General features: G+C 36.1%; 1 protein-coding gene across 6 annotated transcripts in view; it reads right to left on the reverse strand.

Moving 5' to 3' along the window:
• LOC145693363 (juvenile hormone esterase-like) overlaps nucleotides 1-27,721 on the reverse strand; it is a 1,331,986-nt gene that overhangs the window by 811,857 nt on the left and 492,408 nt on the right. For all 6 annotated transcript variants that reach the window (XM_081769289.1, XM_081769291.1, XM_081769293.1 and 3 more), the window contains one exon: nucleotides 18,903-19,047. In XM_081769289.1, the coding sequence (XP_081625415.1) occupies nucleotides 18,903-19,047 (145 nt within the window). The remainder of the gene's footprint in view (nucleotides 1-18,902; nucleotides 19,048-27,721) is intronic.

Raw genomic sequence — 27,721 nt, forward strand, 5'->3', positions numbered from 1 at the left:
GTTTGTGCATTGTTTGTGCAGAATTATGCAACAAATTTTCGTTAGTGCAACAATGAACAATGAGCTAGAACAAAACAAAATTTTGGGCTTCCTAAATGGTAGCCCCCATCTTGCCCAAATTGATCGAAAATACTGTCAATCGTTAGCGCATCGTTTGTGAAGAAATATGCAACACAAATTTTCGTTTCTGCAACAATGAGAAATGAGCTAGAACAAAAAAGTTGCGGGCTGTCTAAACGATAGTCCACCACCTTACCCAAATTGGTCGAAAATAGTGTCAATCGTTTGTGCAGAAGTGTGCAACACAAATTTTCGTTTGTGCAACAATGAACAATGAACTAGAACATTCTGCTGTCGGCGCTGGTGCAAGCAAGACGTGTAGTACAACCGCTCCTACAGATTTGATTTCATTGCAAATATGTCTTACTTGTGCGTTAGTTGCAAGAGCGAAATTTCAGCCGTCAATCTGAAAGAAATTATGTCGAGTACCGGTGGTTGTGATTATTATTTTTACGCCAAATGTAATAAAATCAAGATGGCCGCCAGCTTGTAGGAATGCGTAACAATTCTCCCACTTTTGTGCTGTTTATGAAGCGATTTTTATGAAGATAGTGCTGAGTATATGTATTTGTTGTTCATAAACCATTAAGCTTGCTTTTAAAGTAAAATATATAGTGTTTTTCTGTGTGTTAATAGTGAAATATGTCGAAGAATATACGAAGCGAGAACACCGGCACTCCAAATGCACGGTCATCCCGAAGTGTTAAAGATGATCTTATGAAACAGATTTGTAGTGAAGTGAAATCGGCCGTTCAGACTCCAGAGGTAACGATGTTCATAGTAGATTCCATTATTGAAACTGTAATAAAGGTTATGATTGAACGTTTGGAGGAAACTATGAAATTTAACTGTGATGAGGTTAGCGATCTGAAAACAAATATGCACAACATGAAGAGTGAACTTAAAAGACGTGACAAAACAATTGCCGATCTAAGTGACAAAATTGTTGAACTAGACCAGTACCAACGGAGGAATAGCATTCGAATTTTCGGTTTACCGGAACGTGAAGGAGAAGATACGGATGCAATTGCTTCGTCTCTGTTTGAAGATCGTATTGGAGTCAAACTTCAGAATTCTGACCTGTGTCGAACACACAGAATTGGCCCAGTGGTTTCCGGTAAGAACAGACCTATCATGGTGAAATTTACATATTACAGGATCAGATCATTGGTATTTAAAAGCAAAAGAAAGTTAAAGAATTCATGTATCACAATCAGAGAAGATCTTTGTAAGGCTCGGCTGCAACTACTCAAAAACGCGACAAAGAAGTTTGATACAAGGGACGTTTTTACTCAAGACGGTAAAATAGTTGTTGTGAAAGGGAAGCAAAAGCACTTCATAACAAGCGTAGTGTACTCTGTCAACAGCAAATATGGGCTGAGTTTCGTCTATTGTGAAAGTGTAGATAGATTTGTTTAAGTATTTGTGTTATGTTGATTACTCTACTGAACACTTCCCTTAGTGACTGCTTCATTATGTTTTGCACAATACAGTCTTACGATATTTTTGTTAGTATCCATTGTGTTTTTGTATATGTCAATATTCAGGGGTGTACTTGTAGAGAAATTTCTGTTCTTGCAAAACGTAGGTTACTTATTCTCTATGGAGATGATGGATCAGATTTATATTACTGTTTTTCAAAGCCTGAGACAAAGGTGGGTACTACTCTAGCTTTAAAGGGTTTACTAGTTGGTACATTATCGTTATATTGTAATTGTATTGTAAGAAAATTGTTTAACAATAGTTATGAGTAACGTAGACATAGTACAAGGGAGCATTCATGACCACGGGCATGGTACAAGGGAACATTTAAATACTAGTATCAACAAAACTTTTCAGGAAAGGTTGGAGTTTACGCCAGGACAACAGTCTCAATTTTTAATTGTGTATGCTAATGTTCGTTCCATTTTACCTAAAATAGATGTAATACGTTTACTAATGTTACAATCACAGTGTGATATTTTTATAGTTAGTGAAACGTGGCTTGACAATTCAACTACACACGTATCCACAAGTTGATTGTCTTTATATACTAGGTGACCTTAATTGTGATCAGCTCTATCTTGACAAAGCCGAAACAAAATATTTGAACCGTGTCCTGGATATGTTTGGGCTTGTCCAACTCATTAAAAACCAACCATAATAACAGAGTTCGGTGAATCATTACTCGATCTCATTATTACCGATAAAATTGACATGATAGCATCAAGTGGCGTTAGTCCACCCAATGGATCATCCGACCACTGGGTGACACATGCTATCCTGAACATTAAAAAACCTCCAAGAAAGTCAATTGATATTATTCGTTATCGCAATTTTAATATATTTAATCACGACGAATTTCTACAAAATGCTGAGGCCTTGGACTGGAAACAAATTGAATCTCAGGAATCTATAAATGCTAAAGTTAATTTTTTTCAGACTTCTCTAAAATATCTGTTTGATCAGCACGCGCCAATAAAAACAGCTAAAGTTTTGAATAACAAATTGCCTTATGCGTCTAGTAATACGAAGCTGCTAATGAAAATACGCGATCGTGCGCTCCGCAGGTTCAAACGCACTAAGTTGCAGCAACACTGGGATGAGTACAAAGAGCTTCGTTATTTTACTACGGCATTTATTCGACATGAAAAGATTGCGTATTTTTCCTTTCGTATAAATAACGCTAAAAACAATGAAGACACTTGGCGAACGTTACATAATTTGGGAATAGGTGGAAAAAGTTCACCGTTGAACCTCCCTGAAGAACTAAATTGTCCTGATGTCATAAATCGTCATTTTGCTAAGGTTTCCAACATCTTAGTAACAAGTTACGATACATTTGGTAAACAAATAAATCGGTACAGTTCACTGAAACACACTGCTTGTGGAATTCCTTTGATGTTAAGACCTGTTCATGGACATGAAGTTAGAAGAGCAATTGTTAACATTAAATCCGATGCAGGGGGCTTTTATGAAATGACCCCACATATGCTTAAAATAGCTTTACCTGTTACCACATCTCCCTTAACTAATGTTGTGAACTACTCTTTATTGAATGGTAAATTCCCTTATTCCTGGAAACTAGCTAAAATTCTGCCATTACCAAAGAAGCCTTGTATTAAATCAACTAGTGACCTTCGGCCAATAAGTATATTGCCAGTTCTTTCAAAGGTAATTGAAAAGTTAGTGCTTCAGCAAATGATTTCATATATTGATAGCTCTGGCATACTTCCATGCGAACAATCTGGGTTTCGTAAATTTCACAGCACTTCTACTGCTTTGTTAGGTATTAAAGACAATGTGCTTCATGCACTAAATAACAAATATGTGGTCATACTAGTATTATTAGACCTCTCAAAGGCATTTGACCTTGTAGAGCATGGTGTTTTCTTAGGAAAAATGAAATACTATAACTTTTCAGTAAATACCATAAAATGGTTCGAATCCTATCTACATAAGAGAAAACAACAAGTTACTTTACGTAGTTCCTCTCATTATAAAATTTCTAAAGCTGCTGTACTTGATAGAGGTGTTCCACAAGGCTCAATTTTAGGGCCAGTTTTGTTCACCTTATACACTGCAGATCTGGTATCAGTTGTCAGCATTCAAAGATGTACTGTTCCGCACACGATACTCAATTGTTTATAAAAGCCTTGCCTCAGGACTTACCACAAGTTGTTCGACTCCTTAACCAAGATCTTAGGGCTATCAGTAACTGGTGTCTTGATAACCGTCTTATTATTAATCCCTTAAAATGTACTTATATTGTTCTAGGTTCCGCTAATCAACTTAATAAAATTGCTCCTGACAAATTAGAATTACAAATAATGGACTTAAACATTAGCTATTCGTCTTGGAATACAACTTGACGATAAACTTTCTATGAATAATCACGTCTCTACTCAGTGTTCAAAACCTCTAGGAATACTAAGAAACTTGTACAAAATACGAGACTGTCTGTCCAAAGATACGAAGCTACTCCTGATACAAACGCTGATACTGTCTTTGTTTGATTATTGTGATGTTGTGTATGGCCCGCTTCTAACAAAAAGCAATGCCATCCTGATCCAAAAGGTACAAAATTCATGCATCCGCTTCTGTTACAACATACGAAAATTCGATCATATTTTACCTATTCTGAACAGCAATAGCATGCTGACAATGTCCAGAAGACGACATTGGCATTATTGCTCTCTCATTTATATAATTCTCAAAACTACACGTCCCGCGTATTTATACAAGAAACTCACTGCTAGGTCAACTGTCACACTCACTAACACGCAAAAGAAATACGTTTGATATTCCGCACCATAGACTCAAGGAAACCACTGCGGCATCTTCAGTATTAGCACCAAGGTCATGGAATGCTCTACCAAATGTAGTAAAAGAAGCTAAAACATTTAATTCTTTTAAGAAAATGTTAAAAATGTATTTACTCAGCCAACAAAATTTAAGTTCAGGTACCCATGATTTGTATTCTATCACTTGAACCACGTAAATGAAATCAGACTTGACTTGGTACATATTGTTTATTAAATAATCATGCATTGTAAAAATATTTCATCGCCCTCCTCCCTGCATTGTGAATCACAAGCATAGCTTATTTTGTCTGTATGTTATTGATCGGTTTGTGTTTGTTTTCATGTTGATATTTGTATCCTTTTTTTCTTTCTTCACTTCTCGTACTTGTGCGTGTGTGTGTGTTTTGTTAAAATTACCACTTTTTTCTTTTTTTTATCATCTTACTGTATACCTGTATTTTTGTTGTATATAACCGTATCTTTTGACTCAATTGATTGTATGTTTTTTGTATAACTCAATGTACTTCCTTGACAAGTGTTAGGTGGTAGAGCAGCAATATGCTGAACCTCGCCCGCTTGAATAAAGCCTTTTTCCATTCAATTCAATTCAATCCTTGAAAAATGCTGAAAATATTCGAAAACTAGGAGCAAGAAAAGAACAGTGGAAGTGCGATATGTTCAAATGGGGCAATAGTGCGGAGTGTACACTAATCCAAGATACTGACTTGAAGAAGCTAGTGCACCAAGTGAGTGAAATTCATGCAAATATGCCAAAAAATATGCAAATGAAAGATAATATTCGTGGTCAAGAGAAAACCATAAACTTTCTATCGGACAAACTTGATGACTTTACTAAGGAAATTTGTGATCTAAAGGAGTCAGTTATTGGTTTAACGAAAAAGTCGGAAACTTTGGAAACAGAAACCAAAACATTGAAAGAAGCAATTGGAACACTAGAGGACAAAGTAAGTGAACTAGAACAAAAACAGTTAGATGAAAGTATTGAAATAGTTGGAATTCCCGAGACAAAAGAAGAACAAACCAATGAAATAATAATGAAGGTAGCGAAGGCAGCTGGAATAATAACAAAAGGTGAAGATATACAAAAATCCTATAGACTGCCCACATCAAGAAGAGACAAGCCCAAAATAATTATAGCATCTACAAAACATGCAAAACTAAGTGGCTCAACAGGACTGTCAACTTAACTCAAGATGGAACAGGTAATTAATGAAATTTTCTTATACCAAAATATAGACACTAACATTTGTAATAATATAGACTCTTTTAATGAATTATTTAGTGATAAAACAGGAATCACGATTATTCAATTGAATATTAGAAGTGTTAGGAAAAATTTAGATGAATTTTTAGTATTGTTACAAAATATTGCTAAAAATGTAGATATAATTCTCTTAACAGAAATATGGAAAAATGAAGCAACTTGTAACATTAACATAAACGGATATCGCTATTATTATACAAATAGATCTTTAACACGTGCAGATGGAGTCATGATATTTCTAAACCAGCAACTTGACATTGACAAGGTAACGGAATTGAATCTTACTGACGCCACCGGAATGCGCTTACATTTAAACAATGCAGACAGTTGTAACATAATAGTTATATATTGCACTCCAAGTGGTGATGAGAAAGCATTTCTACAATCACTAAATAATGAACTTAAAAATTCATCAACTTGCTCTTTGCTTTTAGGTGATGTCAATCTAGATATATTAAGGGACAAATACTGTGAAAATATAGACACGTATTTAAACTTACTATATAGTCATGGTTATGTCTCATGCATAAATAAACACACTAGAGTTACAGAATATAGTAAGACTTGTATAGATCATATAAGTCCACTGAATGTCATGGAACACTGTAGATCATAGAACAAAGTCCACTGAATGTCACATCAGCTGTGTTGCAAACAAGTATAACTGACCACTTTCTCACTAGTATAAATGTTCCCATTACAATGCAAAAGAGGGAAAAAATGTCATATGAAACAACAATTATATATTATACTTTATTAAATGAAGAATTGAAAAAATGTAACTGGAATCTGGTAATACACAGTAATTGTGTTAATACTGAAGCTTCGAATTTCATCCAAGTAATGAAAAGTTGTATAAGTAATTCACGTATTAACAATAAAAATAAAAATTACATATTTAAATTTAAAAATTCAATGATGTTCATATTCAACGTCAAATAACAGCGAAATATATTTAAGTTCTATTCCAAACAATGATTCAACAATGTATAATGAAATCTCGGCATTTGCAGAAATAATAGAATGTATATATTGTTTTAAAAAATTATTTACTTTTTATAAAAATAAAAAAGTAAGAAGTAAATATCGCAAAATAAACCATGGATAACGAAAGGATTAGTCAACTCTGTAAGAGAAAGAGATAGATTAAGTCGTTTAGTAATAAAAAACCAAAACAACTTAGAATTTAAGGAATATTACAGAAGGTATAGAAATAAACTTACACGATTAATAAAAGAAATTAAAAATGACTACTATAGAAAACGAATTACATTACGTAATAACAATATTAGTAAATTATGGAAGGTAATAATAGATATTATAAATAAAAATGACAAAAAATATGTAGAAATAAATGAACTAAACACTAAAAATAGTCTAGTAACGTTTGAACGTGATCCAATGTTAATAGTTGAAAGTTTTAATGAACATTTTTCCAGTGTTGGCAAAAAAAAAAAAAAAAAAAAAAATAGTTAACAAAGAGATTGATGATAAAATAAATTTTAATTTGAATTCCCAAACTAAAGCAGTAAACTCTATATTCTTCACTCCAACCACGGAACAGGAAATTGAACGCTTTATAAATGAATTATCACCAAAAACATCTGGTATAGACGGATTATAGGCAAGGGTATTGAAACATACGAAATCAAATATATTAAAACCTTTGTAGTATATCTTTAACCTAAGCTTAAAAACAGGTGTATTTCCTGATGATTTTAAGACTGCTGTAATAAAACCTATGTATATAAAAAGGCTCAAAGGCTGATCCTAATATCTATAGACCTATATCAATCCGCAGTAACTGTGCTAAACAGTTAGAAAAATGTATGAAGAGAAGATTAGTTAATTTTCTTGAACAAAATAAATTTTTTTCTTCAAATCAATATGGATTTCAAAAAGGTAAAAGTACATCAGATGCGGTATACAATTTAACAGAGATTGTTTGTAAAAATGTTGATAAAGCTGAAAAAGTAATTGAAGGTTTCCAAGACCTAGCTAAAGCATTCGACACAATATCACACAAAATTCTCTTAAATAAACTAGAAAGATATGGAGTAAGGGGTATTTCGCTATCTTGGTTTAACAGCTATTTGAAAGACAGAAAACAGACCGTCCAAATAGGTAATTTTCAAAGCAATTATTTATATGTAAAACACGGAGTCCCTCAAGGAACTGTATTAGGCTCAATATTATTTTTAATTTATATAAATAATTTGTGTAATTTAAAAGTGAACGGGCATATACAATCATTTGCTTTTGACACCTCTCTTATATTTACTGGTAAAACATGGACAGATGTAACTTATTCAAGAAAACTGAAGCAGAAATGAAGAAAGTAAAACAATGGCTTGATAATCATCAGTTAGTATTAAATGCTGAAAAAAAACAGGTATATAACGTTTTCAGCAACTTTAACAGGACAGCCAGAAAACATGTCACTAAAATTGCATTATTGTCAAAATACTGAAAAATTTAACTGTAGTCCTCTTATTAGTGAAAATAAAGTAAAATACTTAGGTGTATTTATTTCTAAGCATCTAAAATGGTCTTCTCCCATTACACATATCGCCACAATACTAAGAAAATTATTATTTAAATTTGTTCAATTACGAAACATTGTAAGCATAAAAATATTACGAACTGTATATTATTCTCTTGTAAATAGTATACTTACATATGGTACATTAATTTGGGGTGATGCTTACCCTACTCATTTAAAACCTCTGATTGTTCAGCAAAATAATATTGTAAGAATATGTTTAAAAAAGGGTCTTGAAAGTAGACTAGATATACTCTATGACCAATTCTCAGTATTGCCACTTTCAAAATTATATTTGCAGGAGGTATTAATATATGTTAAAAAGAACACAAACAAATGGGAAGTAATAAAACATACGTATATAACCAGAAATGTGACAATCAAAAAATTAGAAATTAAAGCAACGAGTAAATCTATGACTCAATCCCATACATATTACAGAGCTCCGAAGATCTATAATGAACTTCTACTCCGAATCAAAGATGAAAGTAATTTCAGAACATATAAAAGGTTAATTTTACAGTGGTTAAAAGAATTAAAAAGTTTTTAAAAAGCTATTGTTAGCTAAAAGTAAGAATTATAAACCTCATATGTTAGGATAAGGAAATAAATAAAACACAAGAATCAGGCTCACACACAAGCATTTGCTTATGTGAGCCATTTTCTCTTTTTTTATTCTTTGCATAAAAAATACAAAAATTCGCAATATAGAAATAAGTGCATTGAATTAAGTTACCCGACACCGGAAGATAGACATGACTTCTGGAAGTCCGAAGTCCTGTCATCTCTAAATACCAGATACGTTAAACTCTATTAATAAAGGGAATCTAGGATTCCGATTTCCTTTTAGAGAAGTAACAGCACTTATAAGTAGAAAATTTACTTGTTAATTTCTGTAGCAGTTATTATTCTTATTGTTTTATTTTATTTCATTAATATTTTGTATATTGTTATTTTATAATTTAATATGTTTATGTATTTTTATGTATATTCTTTAATATATTGGATACACCCAATATATTAATTTTCTTCTTTCTTTAAATAAATAAAATAAATAAAAGAACAAAGACGAAGCGGGTGCTGTCTAAACGGTAGCCCTCCAACCTTGTCCAAATTGGTCGAAAATAGTGTAAATCCTTTGCGCATCGTTTGTGCAGAAATGTGCAACACAAATTTTCCTTTGTGCAACAATGAACAATAAGATAGAACAGAAAAGTGGAGGCTTTCTCAACAGTAGCCCCCACCTTGTTCAAATCAGTCGAAATTGGTGTCAATCGTTTATACTTCGTTAGTGATGACATGTTCTTTCTTTTTCATATTCATTAACGTTATTCCCATTTCAAAATTTGCGGGCAATTTGACATTAAATTTGCCGGATATTGTTCTAATAAGTAAATTTTAATATTGTGATTATTTATGTTATATTTATGCAGGAAAGTGTTAGACTTTCATTCTTATCGGAGAGAATTAAATGACGCTTGAAATGTCTGGGTCAACTTGGCGTCAGGGTGGCCGGGACCCTTTCCGAAAACAGTTTTCAATGTCAATCTATTCTTCAACTTTTGTGCTTGAAAATGTGTGAATTTTGTCTTTTATGCAGGGAAACTAACGGCGTTATTAGATACATAACGTGAAACACAATGGTAACATTTATAATTTCAGGTGTGTGAACTTCATCCCCCCCCCTCCGACTTGGAGCAAAAAAGTTAGTGCCATTGGTTAGTGCTTCATTTGTGCACGAAACCCCATCGTTTGTGCTTTATTAGTTCCGGAGGTATAAGCAAAAAACTTGTAGGGGGCAAGTTCACGCTGGTCCTCGACTTGAAGCACAAACGATGTAAATACTGTAATTCAATAGTGGATCATTTGTGCTCGTTTGTGCATGAAAAGCTGTAGTTTGAGGTTTATCAGTTCCGGAGAAACTGGTAGGAGTGAATTTCACACGTTCCCATTGACTTCAAGCACAAACAATGAAAGCATTGCCGTTCGTTATTGCATCGATTGTGCTCGTTAGTGCACAACACCCCATTGTTTGTGCTTCAATAATTTCTGGTGAGTTATAAGCCAAAAACTGAAAAGAGTTGGAAACTGGATACAATTTTTTTATATTTCTTTTGAAATAAATACCTTGCATTCCTCCAACATGTGATGCACAAACGATTATATTAGTGTCAATGGTTAGTGCTCCGGTTGTGAGCAATGAGCGAAGAACGTAGGAGTCTGCGTAAACTTGGACCACGGACCTCAAATTTAAACGATGAAAATGGTGTCATTCATTCGTGCATCGTTTCTGCTCGTTTGTGCAGGAAAGTACTTTATTAGTTTCGGAGATATAAACGTAAAACTGGTAGAGACCAAGTTCAAGCTAGCTCCCCCGACTTCAAGCACAAATGATGGTAATAGTGTCGTTGGTTTACACACAAAACTCTCTCGTTTGTCCTTTATTAGTTCCGGAGGTATAAGCGAAAAACAGGTAGGAGGTTTACGCTGGCCCTCTGATTTTAAGCACAAACGATGAAAGTTTTGCCGTTTGTTAGAGTATCATTTATGCACGAAACGCCATTGTTTGTGCTTCAGTACTTCCTGAGTTATAAACCAAAAATTGAAACAGACTGGGAAACTAGATATAAATTTTTGCCATTTGTTTGAAAATAAAATGTTTGCATTTCTTCCACATGTGAAGCACAGACGATGGGATTAGTACCTTTGCTTAGTGCATTGATTATCCTCCTTTGTACGCGAAACTCTATCGTTTGTGCGCTGTTAGTTTTGGAGATATAGACATATTAGTTTTAAACTCTTTTCGGGTTTGGCTTATTACTCACCATGAACTATTGAAGCACAAAAGATGGGGTTTCGCGCACAAACGAGCACAATCGATGCACTAACGAACTGCAATACTTTCATCGTTTATGCATGAAGTCGGTCGTAAAGCGTGAACTTCGCCCCATACCAGTTTTTCGCTTATATCTCCAGAACTAATAAAGCAGAAATGATGGGGTATCGTGCACAAACGAAACACTAACCAATGACACTAATCTCAATCGTTTGCGCTCCAAGTCGGTGGGTCAAGTTCAGGCACCTGAGAATATGAATGTTACCACTTTCCTTCTCGTTATTTATTTAATAATGCCGTTAGTTTCCCTGCACAAACGACAATATTCAAGCACGTTCAAGCAAAAACGTTGAAGAATAAAGTAACATTGAAAACTGTTTTCGGAAAGTGTCCCGGCCAACCTGACGTCAAGTTGACAGAGACATTTCAAACGTCAGTTAATTCACTCCAATAGCAATGAAACTCTAGCACTTTCCTGTAGAAATGTCGAACAAATAAACAGAAGATTAAAATTTACTTATTAGAAAAATATCCCGGTTAACTTGACGTCAAGTTGGCAGGGACTTTTGAAATGCAAATGATGTCACGAGTGTTATTGTACAAACATAAAAACTAGAGCACAATTCAGCACTAACGAATCACAAATGATTAATGCATATAAATATGTGCTATCCTTAAAGGTCACTTCCAATTTAACGGACATTATATTCGACCTATTTTGACAAGGTGGGGGGCTATCGCTTAGGCAGCGTAGGATTTTATTTTTCTTCTAGCTCATTGTTCGTTGTTGCACAAACGAAAATTTGAGTTGCACATTTCTGCACAAACGATTGACACTATTTTCGACCAATATGGACAAGATAGGAGGCTACCGTTTAGACAGACCCCACTTTTTTTTGTTCTAGCTCATTGTTAGTTGTTGCACAAAGGAAAATTTGTGTTGCATATTTCTGCACAAACGGTTGACAACATTTTCGACCAATTTGGACAAGGTTGTGGGGCTACCGTTTAGACAGCCCGCACTTGTTATTGTTCTAGCTCATTGTTCATTGTTGCACAAACGAAAATTTGTGCTGCACATTTCTGCACAGACGATGCACAAAAGTTTGACATCATTTTCGATGAATTTAGACAAACTGTGGGGGGCTGCCGTCTAGACAGCCCCTACATTGTTTCTGTTCTAGTCCATTGTTCATTGTTACACTAACGAAAATTTTTGTTGCACACTTCTGCACAAACGATGCGCATACGATTAACACCATTTTCGATCAATTTTGACAAGTTGGGGGGGGGGAGGCTAACGTTTTCGCAGCCCAAGATTTTTTTTTTTTTGTTCTAGCTCTTTGCTCATAGTTGCACAAACGAAAATTTGTGTTGCACATTTCTTACAAACGATGCATAAACGATTGATACTACGTTAGACCAATTTGGACAAGGTGGGGGCTACCGTCAAGACAGCCCCCACTTTGTTTTTCTGTATGTAATTTTTGATTGTTGCACAAACAAAAGTTTGTGTTGCACAATTCTGCACAAGTGATTGACACTATTTTCGACCAATTTGGACAAGGTAGGGGCGCCACCGTTTAGACAGACCCCCACTTTGATTTTATTCTACCTCATTGTTAATTCTTGCACAAACGAAAATTTGTATTGCACATTACTGCACAAACGATGCACAAACGATTGACAGCATTTTCGATCAATTTTGACAAGGTCGGAGGGCTCGTTTAGGCACCCCAAGATCTTGTTTTTGTTCTAGCTCATTGTTCATTGTGGCACCCACAAAAATTTGTGTTGCACATTTCTGCACGAATGATGCACAAACGTTTGACACCATTTTCGTCCAATTTTGAGAAGGTGGGGGGCTGTCTAAATGGACGTTAAATAGAATAAATTTTAAACACAATGAGAATACCGAAACGATTATCTGCATATGTGAACGAAAATTCAATAATGAATAGAAACACACTAGACTCTTGCTAACCCGGCCCCCATAGTCCTGCTTCTCGGTAGTTCGCCCTATATCCAGCCTCTAGGCACTCAAGCAAAAATGACGTGAACAACAATGTTAATAAAAAACATGTTAAGCAATGCTATGCATACGTATTAGAAATCGTGACATTATTACAGTAAAGTTCAGTACATACTGTAACTTCTAAAAGAAAACATGTTACGCTTGACTTCACGTATCAACATTGCTAGAACTAAAAATTCATAACATGTTTCATAGTGAGTGATACTACATTTTCTGTCATTACTGAAGAATCACTCGTTCTATTTCAATATTTCTTTTACCATCCTGTTTCTTTTTTCACACCCTTTAATTTTGTATGTTGCAAGGTATATTTTCCTATTTCAAATGTTTTGGTTCGGGCTGAGGAAGTGGGAGAGGTTCTCGCCCATCGCCACCGCCCCTAGGCACAGCGGAGACACTTAATATTATGAGGAAACGTTTTCATCCACATCAGTTAGTTTTTGTGGTTGCTGGAGACCCAATTGTCCAATTACAATATTTCTTTACCAACTTGTCACTTTCTTTACACCCTTACATTTGATATGTCGCAAGGTAGTATATCTTCCAATTTCAAATTTTGTAGTTGGAGGCTGGAGAGTGGGTGGATGTTCTCCCGCATCGCCACCGCCCCTAGGCACAATAGGGACACTTAATACTATGAGGAAACTTTTTCAACCACATCATTTACAGTTTTTGTTGCAATATTTCCTTTACCAGCCTGTTTCTTGTTTCACACCCTTTAATTTGATATGTCGCAAGGAATATCTTCCCATTTCAAATTTTTAGTTGTGGGGCTCTGGGACGTCCCTCTCCGCCCGTACACGTTTCCCGTCTTTTGCATTCTCATCTCTTGTCGTCACTGGATAGGTTTCAAATGTCCGCACTGGCTAGTGCCGTACTGATCAACTCATTGCATTTTATATAATTTCTCATTGTTATCCATCAGGTAGACTTTCTTTCTTTATTATTTGTTCTTAATGTGTTTTTTCTTCTATCTTAAGCTAAGAGGATCCGAAGCAAACACGCTCATAAACTACAATCTTATACTTGATCAATGCTGGAGTACAGAGAGAGAGAACAAATAGAAACAACAGCAGTGTGAAACCAATATGATATATACGCACAGTGTGTAGTAAGAAAAAGAATTTATAATAAGTATTAAAATATGTTTCTATCCTCAAGTAAGGTCATATAAATATTTCGTATTTGTAATTAAAAAAAAGGTATGTATATTTTATATAAGTAAAGAGAAGAATACATATACTTTTTATCTACGGTATGACGGCATTAAGTGTTTCAAACTACCATCAGCTGACAGTACAATTGAAGACTTTGGGGCAAAAACCCGTTAAGTCCAAAAACTGAAAGTGTAAAGGAGATAGCTTTACAAGGATTTCTCTTAATCCGATTTTCTTCAAACTTGGCATCTATATACTAGATTGAAAATAAATCGACATGTATTTTTTTTCTTTCAGAAAATAAGTTAAAGGGGGCAAACGGCACCTTTTCAAAAAAGGGTCCCCTTGATTAAAAAGGGCACGTTAAAGAAATGAAACTCTGCCGATGCAAAGATGACATCAAAGTAGGAAATATAGATTTTGTAGTTTTTGCGAGAAAATGGTTGCAGGGGCCCTTCGAAATGCCAAAGTACTCCGTACAATCCTTATGGAAACTGGAGTTCACTGGAATTGCTTGAAGCCGTTATATGTTGTAAATATTGTGTTCTTAAGAAAGAGTATCATTGGACAGAACCACAAATCACTGACCGTTTGGTCATATAGGGCCATTTTTTTGAAAACAGCCGAAGATAACGACATTCTGGTTTTCGGTAAAACTGACTAAAACCGTGATATGTTGTAGATATCGTGATCCTCAGAAAAAGTCTTAATGGGCATAACTACCACTCACTGACCGTTTGGCCACTACAGGGCCACTTTTTTGAAAGTAGCCGAGCAGAAGATAGTGATATTCTGGATTTTGGTGAAAATGACAGAAACCGAGATATGTTGTAGATATTGTCATCCTGAGAAAATGGACTCAATGGACACAACCGCAAATGATTTGTTCACTACAGGGCTACTTTCTTGAAAACAGTTGAGTATGACGATGTTCTGGATTTCGGTAAGATTTAGTAAAACTAAGATTTGTTGAAGATCTTCTCATCATGAGAAAAAGTCTTAATGGACACAACCATCGAATTATGACCGTTTGCCACTACAGGTCCAGATTTTTAAGAAAACAGCCGGGTATAACGATATTTTTGATTTCGGTGTAAATGAATGAAACTATAATATGTTGCAGATGTAATCCTGAGAAGAATTGTCTAGGGCTTTCCATGGTTTTCCTTTGACCCACAAGATGAACATCTGAATGTTGTCTATACTTAAATGATGATGGCCGCTACTCTCCCCATTCCTTTCTCCTGGTTGTGGGAACGGACGTTTCAGGACTTCATACAATTCAACGCAATTTCAGAGTATCCTTACCTTCTGTTTTCAAAAAAGTGGCCTCGTAGTGACCAAATGATCAGTGATTGGTGATTATTCCCATTAAGACTTTCTCTCAGGATCACAATATCTACAACATATCACCGTTTCTGTCATTTTTTTCCGAAATCCAGAATGTCGTATCTTCGGCTTTTTTCAAAAAAGTGGCCCTGTAGTGGACAAATGATCAGTGATTTGTAGTTGTGTCCATTGAGACTTTTTCTTACTAGCACCATATCTACAACATATCATCGTTTTAAGCAATTCCACCGAACTCCAATTTCCATAAGGATTGTGCGGGGTCCTTTGTCATTTTGAACAGGGCCATTGCCCCTGCGACCCTTTCCTCGCAAGAACGACAAAACCCGTATTTCCTACTTTTAAGTCATCTTTGCATCGGCAGACTTTCGTTTCTTTAATATAGCATTTTTAATCAAGGGGACCTTTTTTGAAAAGAGACCTTTTGCCCCCCTTAATTTATTTTCCGAAAGAGACAAAAAATACGTGTCGATTTATTTTCGGTCTAGTATATATGTTCCAAGTTTGAAGAAAATCAGATGAAGAGAAACCCTTGTGAAACTATTTTCTTTACGCTTTCAGTTTTTGGACTTAACGGGTTTTTGCTCCAAAGTCTTCAATTTATTTATTTCTTTCGTTATTTACGTGTACTAATGTTTTACACGCGTATAGCGCTTGGTATATTACACGAATAAAATCTGTCTATCCGCAAGGGGTTTTGGCCCGCTTGATGATAACATCGCTTGGTGATGATAGTTTATAGAAGAAACAAAAACTTTATCAAAGAAAATATTAAACATCAGTTAAAGGAAATATCAGCTTATGAATTCAAATAAATTTAAGTAGCTGAAAACGTCCCTAAAATTTAAACAATTATGTAAATTTCAAGCAAATTTTCATAATCTGATATGATATTCACTGGGTTTGGACTATAGTTAGAGAGGTGAATCATATCTATCTAATTCTATAGCCTATGGAATCCGGAGGTCCAATGTCACGTTCACAAAAGCTTTCCACACACTTCTATCTTTTGCCAACTGGATGACGTTCCTCAAATTGATATCAAACTCATAAAAATGAATCTACTGCAAATTGCAAATCTAGTAAACAAAGCTTTAACATGTACAGTACAAAGATTTATTTCAAAATGGAAACAAGTTTATATTTAATAAGTACATGATGTCCAGTTGAACAGCTTTATGATTTTCCTTCCTAATACAGACATACCTATGAATTTGATGGAAATACATGAAAAAAGTGTAAGTTACTATATTAATATGTCGTTGGATCAAGTTTTTGCACAGAACACCTCTGATGCAACGTGGGATGGGTCATGGCGAACGTGTTGGTAGCAAATGAATTATTACACCATTCTATGCACATGTATCACCGACTGCATGTGAAAGAATGCAGGGAAAGATCTCCGCTGGATTCGTTCCTTCAGATCATATGAAAGATGTAATTATGTTCAGACTCGCTGATTAAGTACCCAAGGGAAGGTGTTCAACTGGATCCCTATGTTCCACAAACCAGGCCACAGTAACTCCAATTGTTTGAGTGACTGCATTTTTATCCTCGAATATGACGTCATTTACAGAAACATGATCCGCCAAAATAGCATCATAAACAGAAGCACTGATGCGACTGGTAAGCGTCTGCACATGACTTACTGAATCCAATATATTGCAGCCCACAGCATCACAAAACCACAATTATGTTTCATGGTTGGGTGGAGTCGCTGCGGATCATTCGCTTCTTTGGGTATATTCTACATCTAAACAAGTCTCGTTGTTTTAAATAAGGTAAGTGATGACTCGTCCAACCCTATCGTATAGATGCAATCATCAGTGATTAATGTTGCGTGTTCGAGGCACGATTGCCGTCATTCTAAAGCGTGATGATTCCTTATCAAGAGTCTCAAAGGTGTATCCCGACCCTATATGTTCCTTTCATGTAACCCCTGGTGGAGTGTGATTGTCGACACGGGCTGTGGGAGGTACTGCTTAAGTTTCTCCATCACTTACATAAGTTCCACGACATTTCTGTCTTTCCATTCGTTTTCCTTCTCGGCAGTACATGTCACTAAGGGTTTTCTATTGACCACTGATTTTCTTAGATGAAGAGCTCTTGCTATAAGTTTTGTGGCCATCACAATGGACACTGTTTCTCGCGACATATTCAACTCACCTCCCGTCTTCGTCATGCTCACATCACATTATTAAGTACAAAAAATTTGCCCTCTTCGAAATCAGAGGTTACCCATTTCATACTATCACAGTTAGCTTAGTTCAATGCATATTGGTATTTTAATGCTTTTTACGTACTGCAAGGAGTTCTTCGTAATAGAGACAGCAACACCCTTGTAGTACGGTAGTCCACTGACTGTTGCCAACCCAAATAGATGTTATAATGCTTGTAAATAACCAATATAATACGAATGGTGACATAAGTTTCTGTGTAAATGCTTACATGCATTGAATAGAAATTGAAATAACTTAAAATATTTTCCAATTATCTGAATGAAAATACTCAATTCATCTTCTATTATAAGTTCCTTATTTATGGTTAGCAACAGCTAAAAATTTTTAAAGAGAAGCGATGTACCAAATACCCTTTTTGGAATGTTCTTCATTCTTTTTCACTTCGAAACATTCTTTTATTAGTATGACGCGGTTTTCGTGGCTGTGTACTGATTGTTATACATACATGCCGGGATTCAATTCCCGGTGGGAGGTCATGTGGTTCAGATTAGACGTTAATCTGTAAGTCCAATTCTAATATCGGTGCTGAAAGAGCTGATTAATAGATCTGAAGGCTAAAGTTTAAATATGCCATCAATCTTGGCAATATAATATTGACGAAAACTTTCTAAATTTCTAAGAACTTGAAGAGTTGGATGCGGAATATTTGAATACCAACAACTTTGTTACTGTTAATATATATGAGCAGCTTCGATGACAAGTGACCTAAGTCTAAAAGTTTAGAAATGAACTAATGTTATGCATGGGTAAACTTCTAACAATATTTTTGTGAAGAGTAAATACTTAATGGAAATCAAATAATTATGATTTTGCTCTCCAACTCAAGAGAAACAATTTTAAATGCGGTGTTCACATTAAATTTCTCTCCTGGAAAATTTAGATTTCGTGCATAGTACACTTGCCATCTAAGAGGCTCATATATATGTTTCAACTTGCTTCAAGTTCGAAAGAAAAGAATAATGAATATAAATTTCCACGACCGTAGTTTAATATGTATTTTAATGCTTTCCTACTATTAACTTCGATAAATATAAATGGGTATACTTTGAGTGTACATATATTAGTAATTGTTGTTAACTTCAAAGTATGTTAGAAATAATATCAGAAAATAACCTACCGAATGGCCCTAATCTGTATTGTATTGTTACAAGTACAATGTCTTTATCTAGCAGGTAGCCAGGAATATAAGCTTCGAGAGATCCATAGACGAAAGCTCCTCCATGGATGTATACAGCAACTGGTAAGGCAGCATTTAGTTGCAACTGCAAATACAAATAATTTCATTCCATATACTCTCATGTTTGTATAAATTGAATGCATGTAAATAAAGAATGATATACAAGAGCTTATTTAGTTAATTTCGGAGCTGCAAAAAATGATAGGGATTACTTACCACCTATTCGTGCCTGTCCTCTTCAAGATACTATCCTTACATCTACACGCTTATTGGAAAGTTGTCGCAGAAAGCAATCCTTGAATGCCTTTTGTTAAATGAACTGAGTTCTCCCATCGTGTTATCCTAACTGGCGTAGACAGTTGCAAATCGTTTCCATTTGAAAATAAACTACAGTGTGGGGAAAAGGAAATGTCACCTGTGATAGATACGGTGACTACACGGGATGTTGTGTAATGGGAACTTGTTTTGGAAAAAGAAGTCGGACTATTCCTAAATCATGACAAAGGATTTCCAGAGGGCAAATGACATTGTTCAGATACTCACTTGTCCGGCTGTTTGCGAGGAAGAAAATCGAATAAACGCTATAATACTGCTTTATAGAGGATCTTATTACCATTTTGGCGATATAATGTATGATACGGAACATGTCAAGAAAATTATATCAATAATACCTAGGCTTAAACTTGTCTGATTTTTTGGGGCTTCTAGGCTCCCACTAAAATGATAGTGGAGTTTATACCTGTGCACCCAAGATTCATCCAGTCTGTCAGGTACATCAAATCAATTGCGGCTACTAGTTGTGATATGTGTGTTTTTGTGGTGCTGAGTACGCTTAGTAGGCATCACTTTCAAGAATACATGTCACATCTCTAGGTCTTCATATATCGTTTCATGAGATTAGACACTGGAAGTGTTCAGTTTCTAATTATTTTTCCAAGTTTAAAATAAAACTCAACATAGATTTGCATTTCTTTGGATCACCCATTTGACAATCAGACACGAATCACATGACACACTGCATGCAATTAATTCTGATTCAACCCCGACTGACCACTGTGAGCGATAACACTGTGCTATCATCATGGAACATTCCCACCTGTGCCTACGGTAATGATTCCGAACGATTGGGAAGAGATCTGCAAAGCGAATGAACAGCCTTTATATATACCCAAGATTCACACATATTCTATACCTGATTACTTGGAAATGGCCACTATTTCAGAAATTTGCAACACTTCTAACTTTGATAAACCACATTAGCTCAAAGCAACCAGAAGCGTACATCAAATGTGTTCCTGAGAATTCTCTTGGCACGCTGAGTATACTGGAATCCACTAAACATTGACATTGTCTACTATAAGACGGTGACCAATAACGTTTCTTAAGAAATCACACACATAATCGATTGCAGTCGTTCAGACGAATCAATTACAGGTGCTTGCTCTTCTTCAAAGAAACTAACATATACAGGGAGGTCGTGCATCAATGACGGAAAATATTGGAGATGAATCTACAGGTAAAAACAAGCAAAAATGTCATATGAACATTGGGTGAATGTGGCTTCGTTTGGACGCTAGAGGAATCTGAAATGTCACCTGAAATGTCACCTTTGCAATATCGCGAGAACGCAGAGAATTAGGAATGTCAGGTCAAAAGATTTCAAAGGAAACCCTATCCGAAGAATCCAATTATGCATAAGTGATGGTGAAATAGTAGTGGCGCCAGGTGGGACACAAAGAAAGTGAATGAAACGCGGAGAAAAGTGAACAATTTACACTGACAAACTGTACTATTGGATGTTAGATGGAACATGCAGCAATAAATGTTAATTAACAAAGGCAAGGCTGGCTACGCTGTACTATGTAGAACACTATAGGAGGCGGAATGTAGGAATACAGTATCATTGTAACGGAGAAATAGGAATGTCGGGTCAAAAGATATAAAAGGAACTCCCCATCCGAAGAATTCAATTATGTATAAGTGATGGCGAAACAGTGGCAGCGCAAGGGGGCACAAAGAAATTGAATGAAATGTGATGAAAAATTGAAATTGGTGAAAACACAATTAGTTGAAAGCAATCTGGAGACAAGAAATACAACTCAAGGTGTACTATACAGTATATGTGCGATGACAGAGGGCGCATGGCTAGAGTAGGTGGAAAAGGGGGGCGTGTGGAGCGTAGAGTTGTAGAGCAGTAGTGACCATAGGCAGTAATGAAAGCGTGGGTAACAACAGCGTTTGCATTGAAGGTGCAGAGGACAGCGCAAAGTTCATTCGTAGTGAATGGAACAATCACAGTAACAGCACAAGTGTGTTAGTGCTGAACTCTATAGGCACGGTAGTAGCCGTGTGTATGTAAACGTGCTTTGTGTCATGTGAAAGCGTGTTGATGTTGACAAGCGTGGGATCGGCAAGTGTTGTTTGTAATGCACCATGATGAATAGGGTAGTATACACTAACGCCGAAATGGCGGGTATGCATTTGATGTACTGCTTAGCGGAAGGTAATGCGGAAGAAGCACACAGATTATACGCGGAACGCTATCCAGATCGACTAATTCCAGGACCGGGAACGTTTATTTGCGTTCATCAGCGATTGCGGAACACTGAGCCATTCCTCCCCAACATAGACTTCCGAAGCGACGATGTGTTCGAACACCCGCACTGGAAGAGAGGGTACTCCGACATGTGACCCGGAACCCGAGTATTAGTACCCGTCAAATAGCAAGGCAGGAATACATTGCTCATCAACTCGTGCTAAACATCTTGTATAGTAATAATACCAAAGCATACCACCTACAACGAACGCATGCGTTATACGATGGTGACTATGAAGCCTGGCGACGGTTCTGTCGTTGGTTATACCGCTGCTGCCATGCATCACCAGACTTTCAAGCATCGGATGAGGTAAGCATTATACAAATGAGGTGGCATCACGAATATTCACAATGAACATCGACGGACGCCCAACAACCCGGATGCAATTGTAGAGACGAAGCATCAACAGCGTTTCCAACTGCATGTGTGAGCTGGTATTATTACGAAGAACGTTGTGGGACCACATTTCTTACCACAGAGATTGAACTCAATATCGTATCTCCAATTTCTGACCCCGGACCTACCTATTTGCTTGAAGACGTGAAACTGAGGACACGACAGTGTATTTAGTTTATGCGTGATGCCGACCATTCGTGCATATCTGAAGGAAACATTTCCAGGCAGGTGGATAGGTTGTGGTGGAAGACGAGCATGGCCCCACGTTCATCCGATCTGAATACCCTAGAATATTCCCTGGGCGGTTACATGAAGAGTCGCGTGTATACACGGTCCGTGCATGACGTTGAAGATCTTCGCCACCGTGTATGTACTTCATTTGTCACACTACGGCCAATGCCAGCGATATTGCCATCACTCAGGTAATCCTTACGCCATCATGAAACTGGAGGTCCTCATATTATGTTGATATAAATAATTGAGGATTGAGTATCAAGTGATAACGCATATAGGACTATATATTACTGTGATTGTGGCGTTTATCTTTTATCATTGGGATGCATGTACTCACAGTATTTCATACGAACTAAATTATTATGTCTTTCATTTACACATTTTAGTTTACTATTTTATCAGCCATTTCCTGTAGCTCATTTTTTCTTAAATTAGTCGGATCACATCCTCTTAAAGCAAAGGCTTCCTGTTACAAAGAGAAACAAAACAGTAAATGACTATAGTTTATGATGTTGGGAAACTGAAAATATCCGAATTTGTTACAGAAATTCAACTTTAAAATTGATAATAAATACAAATTGAAGGTGGTTTAATAAGAATGACGAAGGTAAGTTGTGATATTAAGAAATATTTGGCGCCTCCGGACCCCTCGTTTTCTCGGCCTACCGATCAACAGTGAATTTCGTGCATTTACTCTTTAATTACATTTCCTGAACTTGACCCAGCTGGGGTCTTCTTCCCCTGACGCCCTGGCGCCCGCCTCACACCTCTGAAGCCCACAATTCTATCAAATTTCAAATTTCTCTTCGTATATCAAATATTTAAAACATCGATGTTTTCCTTCTTGGAATGAGACTCCATTACTGGAGAAATACGATCATATCCTTAAAATGGGTCTGGAGTCAATTTTAAACTGCTCCTTAAGTGGCGAATCTTGGATTCAAGCATCCTTACCTGTGAGATTAGGGGGTCTTGGTATTCGACGATCCGTGAATATGGCGATTCCTTCCTTTTTAGCGTCCTACCACGGATCTCTTCGTTTAGTCGAGGCTCTTCTTCCGCAAGGTTACCACCTAGACCCAGATGGCACAGTTCAAAAAGGCTCTACCAAATGGAAAAATTTAACAGATACAGATCTTCCAGAGATTAACAAAATAGGTTCTCAGGCATCTTGGTACACACCAACTGCAGCGCATTTTCATGAACTTCTCTTACAGTCAGTTGTTGCTCCAGAGGATAAAGCCAGGATTCGTGCTGCCTCATCCCTACATGCTGGGGCATGGTTGAATGCATTACCCTCCCCACCATTAGGTCTTCATACGACTAATGAAGCATTTCGAATCTCTGTCGCCTTAAGAATATGGGCAGATATTTGTGAGCCACATCGCTGTCCAGCTTGCGGGGATCAAGTTAACCAACGTGGCCTGCATGGCCTGTCATGCATGAACAGCATGGGTAGACACGCTAGACACTCCTCTGTGAATGATATCATTTTACGAGCCCTTACCACAGCTGGAATTCCTTCAATACGTGAACCTTCAGGATGTTGTCATTCAGATAGTAAACGACCTGATGGCATGACATTAGTTTCTTGGTTGAAAGGCAAATCACTAGTTTGGGACTTTACGTGTTCAGATACATTTGCCCATTCAAGTCTCCCTTTAGCTGTTTAGCTGTTATGAATGCTGGGGCTGTTGCTAGTCGTAGAGAAGTAGAAAAGCAAAGGAAATATAACAGCCTCCTTGATAAATTTATTTTTGCTCCGATTGCCATCGAGACTAGTGGTGCTTGGGGATCTGCAAGCCTTGATTTTATTAGAGAAGTAGGCAGACGCATTTCTATCGTTACTGGAGATATTCGTTCAACGTCTTTCTTAATACAACGCATATCTATTGCTATCCAACGTGGCAACGTGTCGTCGGTTCTTGGCACCTTACCACACGGAAAAGAACTAGATGAGATATTTCTTCTCTAACACAGAGGACAATACTGAACATTTGTACAACTGGACGACGTGCTATGCAAGTAGGGTGTGGTGTCATTGGATGGCGTGGAAAGGCAGGCAGTGGCACTGGATGTGATGCCGTTGATAGGTGGTTTTCTACCCCTTCCTTTGGTTCGACTATCGAAATATGTTTCCTGTTGACTTAGTTATTTTTTCTTAATTGTTTCATAAATTTATTTAATAAATGTGCCATTTTTATTGTTTGTCGTTTGCGCAACATGTAGGCTACATTTCCTGATAATTTTGTTTTCATATACAGTTTGTTATAATTTCATTTGTATTTCTTTATGTCATATAGGTCCATAAGCTTCTCATGTATTCTGGTTTGAAATTTACTCAGTTTGATTGTTATTTCTTTCGTATATTGTTAATAATTTATATTATGATATTACGTACAGTAAAAATTATATAATATGTCAACGTATACTGAATTGATTGATAATGAGATTGATTGTTAATATTGAATTAAAGAATATATTTTAAACATAATATTTTGTATCCCAAGAACGCGCCTATTTAAATAACATGGGAATCTCTTCATATCCCCTTTAGACCCCTTTAAAACTGAAAGTATTCACTTTTGACAATTTTCTCTCGGTTAGTCCGGGAAGGCTACAATTATGCCAAATGTTATAAATTCTAATCCTACCTGAAATGCCTAAATATTTTGCGGTGTAAAACATGTCCCATATAAATAACATGGGAAAGATTTTTCAGTTCCCCATAAAACCACTCTATATTTGGAAACTTATTTTTGGCGATTTACTTAGTTAACGCTAACGAAAACGTATAAATATACCGAATTTCAAGTTTTTATTCCAATTCCAAGTACTTAAAGTATAAGATTACATGTCCAAAAAAAGGGCCCATTTAAATAACACGCGGAATTTATTTATCGCCCCTTTAGACCTCCTAAAAATTAAAAATATTCACTTTTAGCAATTCTCTTGGCAGTTAGTTCCTAAAAGCTAAAATCTTGTCAAATTTGATCATAGTAGTATACAGGAATTGCCCAATAATTTTGGGGTGTAAAAGGTGTCCCATATAAATAACATGGAGAGGATTTTTCAGTTCCCCATAAAAGCACTCTAAAGTTAGAAATTTTTATTTTTAGTGATTTACTTAGTTAACGCTAACGAAAACGTATAAGTATACCGAATTTAAGTTTAAATTCCAATTGCAAGTACCTAAAACATGAGTTATAGGTCCAACAGAAGTCCGATTTAAATAACATGGGGAAATTCTTCATGCTTCCTTTAGATCCCGCATGAATTAAAAACAATTACTTTTGGCAATTTTCTTGTTGGTTAGTCTCGGAAAGCTACAATTATGCCATATACAGTGAAACCTCTGAATAACAGACACCAATGGGACATGAATTTTTGTCCGTTATTGAGAGGTGTCCGTTACAGGGAGGTTACGGAAATTTGATTTCTCACAACGATAATTGAGTGCTGTAAAATACAGTAAATACACTCTGTATGAACCTAAGTATGAAAATACTCTATTTAGTACGTATTTGAATTACAGGGAGGGATGAAGGAGAAATTCATTTCTGTTAAATAGTATTATTGCTGGAGGATATGTTAATATGTTCGTATACCGATATAATATATAATATAATGCATGTACTATGTTAATTTTCTTAAGTACATGTCTTCACCCTGTAAATTTTTCTCATTTATTTCAAATTCTCAGAACCTTCTCAAAAAATGCGTTAGGAACCAACTAACCGGCTAAACTCTTTTGTTTAGCGAAGAAGGCATACTTTCTCCTCTACAAGGATAATAAAACACATTAGCAAGTGTCCTTTGAGAATCCTCAGTACGGTTGCGGAAGAAGAATGTGGGTTGGTGAACCCGACAATCTTTGTAGATCGATCGGTCTACACAGCAGCACTGTGAGTAGGGATGAGCACGAGTAGAGATTCGAGTAGAGATACACTTTGTAAAATTCGAGACGAGTCGAGACACGAGTCGAGGCGAGACAGGTCGTAAAATCTCGACTCGACTCGAATGTCTTGAAAATCTTTCTATAATTTTTAATATTATTTTGAAGAAAGTACTCACTCAGAAACACTCGGCACGAGAATTTCGGAAACTGCAGGACTTGTCAGGTGTTCGAGGAGTGCTGTGGTGAGTGTCTTCAACAAGTATCGAAACCAAGGGAAAACGACGTCCAAACGTCGAGGTGTTGGACGCCCCCCACCTCATTACATATGTCGGACGTCGTAGACTGGGCAGACTGGTAAAGCAAGACAGCAGCGAACTGCGTCGGAACTAACATCGAAGTTTAATGCTGGGCAAAGTACAAGTGTGTCTGAACTAGTGTTGTAAAATTTTCGGAAATTTTGAACTTGTTGGTAAAAAAACGTTTTTTTTTCGATTTCTTTCCGGGAAAATTGGAAAAATTGAAAAAATAAAAAATGTTTGTATTAGGTATATTTTACTAGTAATGATACTATATTTTACTAGTAAGTTCAAAAATTTCAATGTTGCGAATATTGAAAAACAGCACTCGAAAATCAAACTATTCCATGCGTATGTGTTTGTCCCCATAGAAAAATTTATGTTTGTCTCCAGTCCTTTCGCCAATTAGATCTTGAAACCACAAGTGCTAGAAACGTACCGTTTTCATTGGTCAATTCCAAATTTTGTGTAAATTGTCCAGTTCCAATTAATATATTTTTAAAAAAGCATGGTCATTAGTTCTTTATTACATTTTTAATGGTACACTGGAAGTACTGAAATTTTTGAAAAAGTAAAGCATCATACCCTACGAGTTATATGTTCCAACATCACATAGTTGTACATGGGGGTTGTATATCTCTCAGGTGTTGTTTCATGGCTAAATGATAAGAAAACGAATAATAACCATTTCTCCAGTCTAAGATGAATCTTCATTGTTTGGAGAGTTTATTTTTTATTTATTTTTTGCCCAATGAACTCCGTATATCACTGACATAATTAATTGCGTATGTAACTTATTTACTTATTACATAATGGATGCAAAAAGAACGAAGACACTGGTAATATAATGAATTAGTAATTCCAACCACAAGTGCGCTCAAATCTTGCAAACGGTGCGAGATATTGAAAAAAAATCCCCTTTATGATAACCCTTGCCGATTGTTATGAAGGCGTTCTTCACTTGTATCTGTAAAGGGACATGTACAGATATGAGGAACGACAAGGAGATTCATGCTCATATGTGAATGATGCGCTGTGTAGAGAGCCCAGGTTCAGCTAGTTGAAAATTAATAGTCTGCGCTTATTTCTTTTATGTCGTTTATTCGTGGATGTGCATTAATTACAGAACTTTTACAGTTACATACAAGCCTACCAACATAAACTGTTTCTATTGCATCAAATAGGTCTCTTGAATGAAACTGATTTCTTAATATGTTCTTTGATCTGGTGAAGTTTTGTTAATTTTAACCAAATTACTTCTTAAGAGAAAGAGTAGTAGGCAAATTTCACTAATACTCATGCACTAAAACATACTCTTATAATTACTATTATTTAATA

This window comes from Thermobia domestica, chromosome 8 (genome assembly GCF_964235325.1).
Source record: "Thermobia domestica chromosome 8, izTheDome1.hap1.1, whole genome shotgun sequence".
Classification (NCBI taxonomy): Eukaryota; Metazoa; Arthropoda; class Insecta; order Zygentoma; family Lepismatidae; genus Thermobia; species Thermobia domestica.